Source organism: Humulus lupulus, chromosome 8, assembly GCF_963169125.1.
Source record: "Humulus lupulus chromosome 8, drHumLupu1.1, whole genome shotgun sequence".
Lineage (NCBI taxonomy): Eukaryota > Viridiplantae > Streptophyta > Magnoliopsida > Rosales > Cannabaceae > Humulus > Humulus lupulus.
The window spans coordinates 176,314,588-176,323,278 of record NC_084800.1 but is presented as its reverse complement, the minus strand read 5'-3'; the positions used below and the strand labels follow the sequence as shown (position 1 = coordinate 176,323,278).

General features: G+C 32.9%; 3 protein-coding genes across 3 annotated transcripts; 2 read left to right on the top strand and 1 right to left on the bottom strand.

Annotated features, from left to right (window-relative positions):
• Window positions 1-2,419: 2,419 nt before the first annotated feature.
• LOC133796281 (uncharacterized) lies at window positions 2,420-3,037 on the top strand. The gene has a single exon (XM_062233756.1). It carries the CDS (start codon window positions 2,420-2,422, stop codon window positions 3,035-3,037), a length of 618 nt encoding a protein of 205 aa, XP_062089740.1.
• LOC133796280 (uncharacterized) lies at window positions 3,038-3,574 on the top strand. Its single transcript, XM_062233755.1, has one exon. The coding sequence runs from the start codon at window positions 3,038-3,040 to the stop codon at window positions 3,572-3,574; it is 537 nt and encodes a 178-aa protein (XP_062089739.1).
• A 3,672-nt stretch (window positions 3,575-7,246) lies between these two features.
• LOC133796279 (uncharacterized) lies at window positions 7,247-8,481 on the bottom strand. Its single transcript, XM_062233754.1, has 2 exons — window positions 8,080-8,481; window positions 7,247-7,993 (listed from the first exon to the last, which is right to left on the bottom strand). Exons 1-2 carry the CDS (start codon window positions 8,479-8,481, stop codon window positions 7,247-7,249), a joined length of 1,149 nt encoding a protein of 382 aa, XP_062089738.1.
• Between the last annotated feature and the right edge of the window lie 210 nt (window positions 8,482-8,691).

Here is an 8,691-nt window from a genome sequence, read left to right as displayed (position 1 = left end):
TTCCCTGATTTGGAAAAACAAATCATTCATATAAAAACAGATACTGGGCTTGATCAACGTGTATTCAATGCCCCTACATCCTCACAAGTTGCAGCAATGTGGGTCGAAAATGATGACGGAGATCAACCAAGAGGACGTACATTCTAGTGTATAACCATTCTGGTGGAAATCATAAAGATCAGTATTACTTTGGGTGTTATGATCCACTACAATATCCCATATTATTTCCTTTTGGTGATACTGGTTGGCATCAAGGGATTCAAAGGATTAGAGGAAGCAGATCAAAGTACAATGAAACAAACCCATCAATAAATCCTCAAGAATCAGCCACTGCAGAAGAACTACTTGCAATAGAAGAGCGAGGTTAGACTATAGTATTAAAAATTTATAAAAATGCAAATAGTATATACATCCAAGTTAGTAACATTTCCTTCACATTCAACTTTTGTAGGATTAAACCAACAAAGAAAGTGCCCAATAGTTTCATGTCGCGAATATTATTGCAACAAGTTGCAAATAAGAGAAAATGTCTTATCAATTTTGCTGCTTTCTAGTTGATTATTGTAGCAATTTGTAGTTGATATTGTTGGGGTTTTATGCCCTAATTAAAACCCAAAATTCTTTGTAATCTCATTTTATTATCAATAAAACAATAGAAATCATTTTTTAGACTTGGTTAATCACTTTGCTCACATGTTTTATTTTCATGATTATTTGTTTAATATAAACTTCTATTAAATCCCGAGCATATAGCTAATCGTATTTATAGTGACGTAATCACAGTGGAATATAAATATGATTATATGTTCAAAATAAGTTAGTCCTAAAATTAGTCAGTGCACAGGATTTACACTGACTTGCCAATCTACGATATGATCTACTTACACATTACAGTGTTATGTTCTTTCCAGAACATTAGCAAAGTAGATAAGATCAGATGTATTTGTTATATCGGACATGACCGATATTGATAGTTGATAAGATAAGTAGACATACCGTTATTATCTATTCTAGTCATATCATATAGTTGACCATAGGTCAATTCAATCTCAATTCTGAGTCGTTAGTATTCTAACTGATTGTATTATTTGAGTTCTTTGACTTGTTCGTAACCAGCTTACCCTACGGACTAGCCCATACTTACATCTTGGGAACTCGGTAGTATAATTGAGTGAGAGTGTTAATCGTAGATATGAACATCTATAGCTTCTGATGAAGAAGTGAAACGATGGTTTCCTTTTAGTTTGGTTCAAGGTGTTAAATGATAGAGATCTCATTTCAGTAATTAAATTAGTTTACTGAAATATCATTTACAAGGAACTAAGTGTTTTAAGGATAAAATACAATGAGGGGTATAACGGTATTTTAGTCCCATCTCATTGTAGACCGTCTATAGAGGATTGAGTGACAATTATGGTTGTAACAATGAATAATTAATAGCGTATCTATATTTGTTATAGAGCGTTCTATGAATTCAAGAGTGCAATTCCGAGTCTATAGTGGAGTCACGAGGAATTAATAAGTTAGTAAATTTATTTGTTAGATTTATGATAACTTATTGGAGCTTGATTTCATAGGCCCACATAAAATCATCTAGATAGTCTCAATTAATTGATTTAATCATCAATTAGAATTATCAAAGTTGACCAGGTCAATTTTGGATAGTTTTACAGAGTTGTGTAATTTTGAGAAGAAAAGAGAAATTATGACAGATTTATTAATTAAGATAAATTGGTATCTAAATTAATAAATAAGTTTAAATCAAGATTCAAATTATAAATAATTAATTTGATAAAGGATTTAAATAATTATTTAATTAATTAAATCGATAGAAAATAATGCATGCCTTTATTTTAAGTCCAATGTGCTTATAATCAAATGGGAAATTTCACGGGCCTAAAGCCCATGATAATTTCGACCTAGGGCTTCAAAATTGCTATTATTTTATTGATTTTTTAATTAAATTAAATGGCCTAATTGAGTCTATAAAAGGACTGCTTAGAGAGAAGTCAAAACATAAGTTTAATCTCTAGTTTTCTGATAGTTTTAGATTCTCTCTAAACACAAGTCCTTTTTTAAGCCTTTTTGTTATTTTCTCTTCTTCTCTCTATATCTATCTCATTTGTTGAGAATTTCCCACACTATTCTAGGTGGTTCTAAGGATACATTGGAAGATTGTGAAGAAAATAGAAGATCGATTTAGTTTCTTGATAATACTCTACGACAGAGAGGATACAAGAGTTAAAGAAAATAAAGGAAGGACTGTTTCATTCCGCTGCGTATACTGTAAGTATTCTATTATTTGTTTCTCTTTGAATTCAATTTTAGAAATATGTTTTAGGCTATCTCGTATTAATTTGTTTAATATTAGATATACATGAAAATAAATAAAGATCCTGCATAAGCTAATCCAATAGATATGTATGTGAAGATCGAGACCTCAAGACTAGATTATTTTAGAGGCAAGCAACAACATATTCGATCAGAGTTGTATCAAGGTATTGTTGATACAATTACGCTTGGGGAAACAAATCCTTCTAATGTTGGGAAACAGATTATACTCCCATCTTCTTTTATTGGAGGTCCAAGAGACATGAGAAAAAGATATATGGAAGCAATGGCTTTAGTTCAACGTTATGGCAAACTTGACATTTTCTTAACGATGACATGCAATCCAAACTGGCCAGAAATTACAAATGAACTAAGTCCACACGAGGAGAGTCAAAATCGACCTGATTTGGTTGTTCGAGTCTTTCGTGCGAAATTAGAAGAATTAAAGGACCAATTATTCAAAAGGAAAATATTCGGAAAAGTGTCAGCATATGTCTATGTTATTGAGCACCAAAAAAGGGGTCTTCCACAAGCCCACTTTTTAATTATCTTACAAAATGAGTGGAAACTCCATGCACCAGAATCTTTTGATGAGATCGTATCAGCAGAGATACTTGATAAAAATACAAATATCCACCTCCATAACGTTGTTGTGAAGCACATGATGCATGGACCATGTGGAGTATTGAATCCATCAAATGTTTGAATGAAAGGAAATCGTGGATGCAAAAGTAATTATCCAAAGAATTATGCATCTACAACAACTGTTGGAAACGATTGCTTCCCAATATATAGGCGCTCAAACAAGGGAATGACTGTGAAGGTCCGAGGACAAAATCTAGACAATCGTTGGGTTGTTCCATACAACCCGTATCTCCTTGCAACATTTGACTCTCACATTAATGTAGAGATTTGTTCTATAATAAAAGCAGTGAAATATCTTTACAAGTACATTTATAAAGGTCATGATCGTGTCACTTTCAACCTGGTTTCTGAAACAAACAACCAACAAGTTGATGAAATCCAACAATTCCAGTCAACCCGTTGGATTGCTTCCCCAAAAGCAATGTGGAGAATATATGGATTTATTATCAATGAGATGTCCCCAGCAGTGTATAGTTTGCATTTACATCTGAAGGATCAACACCTGGTCACTTTCCAAGCAAACGACGATCTAATTAACATCCTCAATTTAGACCGTTCTAGAAAAACTATACTAACACAATTCTTTGCATTAAATTGAGTAGATGAAAATGCAAAGAAATTAATGTACAAAAAAATTCCAGAATATTATGTTTGGAACCATCAACACAAAGAGTGGACTCCCCGAAAAATGAAAACAGTCATAGGTCGTATTGTTACAGCAAATCCATTTTAGGGTGAGTGTTATTTTATGCGGATATTGCTAAACCATGTAAGGGGACCGCTGTCCTTTGAAGATCTTAGAACAGTCGAGGGAATTTTCCCCCCCACATTTCGTGAGGCAGCAACAATGCATGGTTTGTTACAAAGAGACAGTAGCTTAGAAGACTGTTTACATGAGGCATCTTTATATCAAATGCCATCCAGTTTGAGGCGACTGTTCGCAACAATATTGGTATATTGTAATCCAACCAATCCAAGAGAACTTTGGGAACGTTTGAGGAAGATATGTCAATTGATTTCAAATCATCAGAAGATTCTACATTGACTGCAAGATATCACGTATTAAGGTTAATCTCTTCTACAATTGAATCAATGGGGAAAAACATCACTCTTACCATCTTCTTGATGAAGACAATTCTTTCAATGGAAATGAATTTCAATCTAGAGAAATCGATGATGAGTTGGGTGTTGAAATTCCAAAAGAAGATATTACATCTTTAAGATCACTTAATAGCAAGCAACAACAAGTGTATAATGTAGTGTTGGAAAAAGTTTTATCAAACCAAAATGCTGCATTCTTTGTAGATGGCCTAGGTGGGACAGGGAAAACATTCCTATATAGGGCACTTCTGGCAGTGCGATCAAGAAACTTGGTAGCACTTGTAACTGCTTCATCAGGTGTGGCTGCATCTATACTTCCAGGAGGTCGAACAACTCACTCATGCTTTAAGCTTCCACTTGATACTGACGAAAAACCACATGTTGTGTGAGCAAACAAAGTGCACTTGCAAACCTTCTTCGTGCAGCAAAATTAATAATATGGGATGGGGGCATCGATGACAAGAAAACAACACATAGAGGCATTAGACAACATGCTACGAGACATCAATGATTCTGACGTAGCCTTCTGTGGAAAGGTTGTTGTTTTCGGGGAAGATTTTCGACAAGTATTACTTGTGGTCCGTAAAGGAACTAGACAAGAGCAGGTTAATTCCAATCTAGTTCATTCTTACTTGTGGCCTACATTGACTAAGTTTCGACTAACTGAAAATATGTGAGCAAGATTAGATCCAATGTTTTCAAATTATGTGTTAGCAGTAAGTAATGGATTGCCACCCACCACAAAAGATGAAATCATAAAAATACCAAATGGGATGCTTGTTCCCTATGATGATGACAAGACTTCATTAGATCACTTAATACAAGACGTTTTCCACAACATTCAAGAATATTAAGGAAATATGTCAACCATGATGAACCGGGCCATACTAACACCAAAGAATAGTTTTGAAAGATCAGAATTGAATATGCTATCATTATATAGACATAGGTTACATATTGGACGAAAGTACCTGTATGACTTGTGTAGTAATTAGGTTTCCATGCTTAATGCCTTCTATATGTTTAAGTTTATCATAGAGATGTAGAAAACCTGCATATAGGCTGAGATCTTATATCTTGAGAAAGAATAGGAATCGATCATGTTAACTTGATATTAGAATAGGAAGAAGAAATTTAGAATTGATTAGTAAAATTAATAGAATGAAAAGTTGATGAAATTAATTTCTAGGCTTTTTATTATTGATTTTTAATTAGTTGATTCATTATTTTGCTTACAGTTATTTAAATTTTGTTCATAGTTTAGAGTATTCATTTTAATTTTTTATTATTCATTTAAATTTTAATTCACCAAATAGAATTTGAAAATCAATTATTGGTAATTGGTTAATAGTCTCTGTGGGACGATCTCTGTTCTTACCGACTTTATTACTTGACATGACTACGTATACTTGCGTACAGATTTCGCAGATCATTGTGTTTTACATTGAAGAAGAAGTTCAAGGTGGTGGTTCAACAAAGGATTTTGAAGTTTCATCAAGATTGAAGAAGATCGTGCTACAACTAGGGTTTGCATCATCTAACTCAATCTTTCTTTGGTCTTTGTCAAGGATAATTTCGTATAGATTCTTAATATTGTGGTGGTGTAATCTCACTTTCCCCCAACATTACCTGCATCAGTCGTCATTCTAACACTAAGAGAGAATGGGTTGTGCTCGTCGTCTTTCTCCATTTCTGGTGATGAAGAAGGTGGTGAAAATAGACTTTAGGTGAGAACTATCCAAAATCGACCAAAAAAGGAAACTATCATAAATGAAGAATATTGCAATCAAAAGAGTAAATGAAAAGTCAAATCCCTTAAATTTTTGAGTAAACGTGATATTTTAATTAAAAAGATGAAATAATAAAAAAAACTAAAAAAGGTAACTCTTGTACATTAATTTTTAAAATGGTTATAATATATATAAAAAAAGTATATATATTATGGTATTAATATTGTATATAAAAAATAATGGATTAAATTATGTAAAATTCCCATAAATCAATGCATATATTAATGGATAACAATTGTTTCAATATTATGGAGAAGAAACAATCTTTTAAGAATTTGGCTATGGAAAAGCTACCTTATTCTAAATGATTCTAAACAATATAGAAAGCTTTAGACAAGTTTTGCTCAAAATTTTTTGGGCGCATTTGGAGTTTATTGAGGTCAATTTTAAAAAATTTGATGTTGCAACATGTCACCTAGCTATTCCGTTCAACTACGTTTTTGTAGCTCCAAATGATGTGTTTAAAAGCTCTAATCCTACAGTTGAACCTAATGATGGTACCTACACTATTAAATAGGTCTTTTAGAGTTGTGAAGCATTGATCACACTTTTCAACTCTCTCTTTAACCTCTATATATCTAGCTTTCTAAGAACACTTATTTTCTCTAAGAAACTCACCAAGAATTGCTTGACTTGCGTGAGTTTCAAAGACTTGTTTAATCACACATCTCATTCCATTGTTTAGAAGCTTCAAACAACTCCGAGATAGATTATTTTGAGTTTATCATTATATTTTGTGATTTTATCTTTCATAGTTATATTATATTTTATGTGAGAATTTTATTTATTTATGGAGTTTATTTTTATGAACTAAATCATTATGGCAGTGCTTGACTCTTTGGAAGTCAAGTCTATAACTTTGGCAGCAAGCATAATATCGTACAACTTAGTCGAACTTTGGATTCCAAGCTAGCAACAAACCATACCACCATGCATGCATAAAACATACATCATAGATACAATATTACATGCCAAATGAAGAACATAACACATGACACACTCATAGAAAATAGATTTCCTAAGCTTGTACAAAACATTAACCAAAGTTCACTAGAGTTTTACCTTAGTTGCTCTAGGTTTTGGTTATATGTCCTTCCCGGGTTTCAGGCCTCTCCACTATTCTCCAATATCTTCAAACCTCTCCCAAAACATCATCAAATCAGATCACGATCCAAAGGAAAAAAAATGAATAAGGGATGAAAGGACATTCCAAAAAAGACTAGAGGTTACCTCCTTTATCACTCTATACACAAGTGGATAGGCTTCTGCCTTTCTTTATTTTACCATCCATTGACATAAATCAAAAATAGTTACCAAAGTTGCGAAATCAGGAAGTTGTCACACATGATCAAAATGTTAAAATTGCATCCTTAGTTGTATCATCTCATGTTCTGTAAAGTCTTGTGGGTAAATTTTTGGTACCAACTTGCATATGTTTTGAATGATACATGCATCTCTATTGGATCTAAAGCTAAACTAAGAATGAGTAATTCCACAGTGTCATCATTGAATTTATTGTTTATTTCTTGCAAGTGAGAGTCTATCACTGTATTAAAAATATAAACTTTGAAATAATGCTTCACTGTAATGTCATCTTGTTGACGACGAGCCTTTCCTCTTCTTCCAACATATTGAGCATCAAAATTTGGCACATGTATATTAATAGCTTCACAAAAATATTTCACCTCGTTAACTAATTCATCCCATCCATCTTCTCTTAGTTTTTGAATGAGAATCTTAGTAGATGAAACCATATGCATTGCATTTAAAATATCTTGAGATTGAAGTTGCAAAGCTTGACAAAGCATATTAGAAATCTCTAGAACTTTTTTCATAAGATGCGAAATGAAAACAAATTCAAAAGAAGTTACTGCCTCATAAGCTGCATCCGCATCTCCTCGTTGAGCAGGTGTAGTGCCATTTTCAATAATATTCAATAAACCATCACATGTTGCACTAAACATTTTTATCAAGATAGAAATAGACTTCAAGTGAGAGCTCCAACAAGTATGACTTGCCATTTGTAAAGAACCAATTGGATTGAGTCCTTTCCCACTCTCAAGCTCATCAATCTCAAGTAAATGAGCAATATTTGTAGCTTGAGCAACTTTTAATTGGTTATTATTCTTACGTGATGCACCAACAATATTAACAATAGAGTTATACTTGGTAAAAATTGATGGACATAAATAATTTCCTTGGATACACCAACTAATGCTAATTGCAAACGATGTGCAAAACAATGAACATAATAAGCATAAGGACATTCACTTGAAATTAAAGCTTGTAAGCCATTCCATTGTCCATACATATTACTTGCACCATCGTAACCTTGTCCTCGGATAGACTGAACATCAAATGTATGATTAGAGAGGATAGAAAATACACCTTGTTTCAATGTTGAAGCCATAGAGTCTTCGTCATGAATAAGCCCAAAAGAATGCTGTTGCGCATAGCCATCTTTGTCAACAAATCTCAAAGCAATTGACATCTGTTCCTTTTTAGATTCATCTCGTGCCTCATAAACTATTATACAAAATTTTGCATCACCGATTTCTTCACGAATTGCGCTCTTCACTTTAGATGCCAAAATATGTGAAATTTGTTTTTGCATTGTTGATGATGTATATGTGGCATTTCGTGGACTTTATTTAAAACTTCTACTACATTATCATTATAAGAAGCTATGAAACTTAATTCTAAAAAGTTTCCACAATTGTTTGATGTTTTGGAATCATCACGACCTCTAAAGAACAACCTTGAAATGAAAGCCACCTAATTGACTCAATTGAAACTTTCAAGCGAAGTCTATTTTCAGGAATTT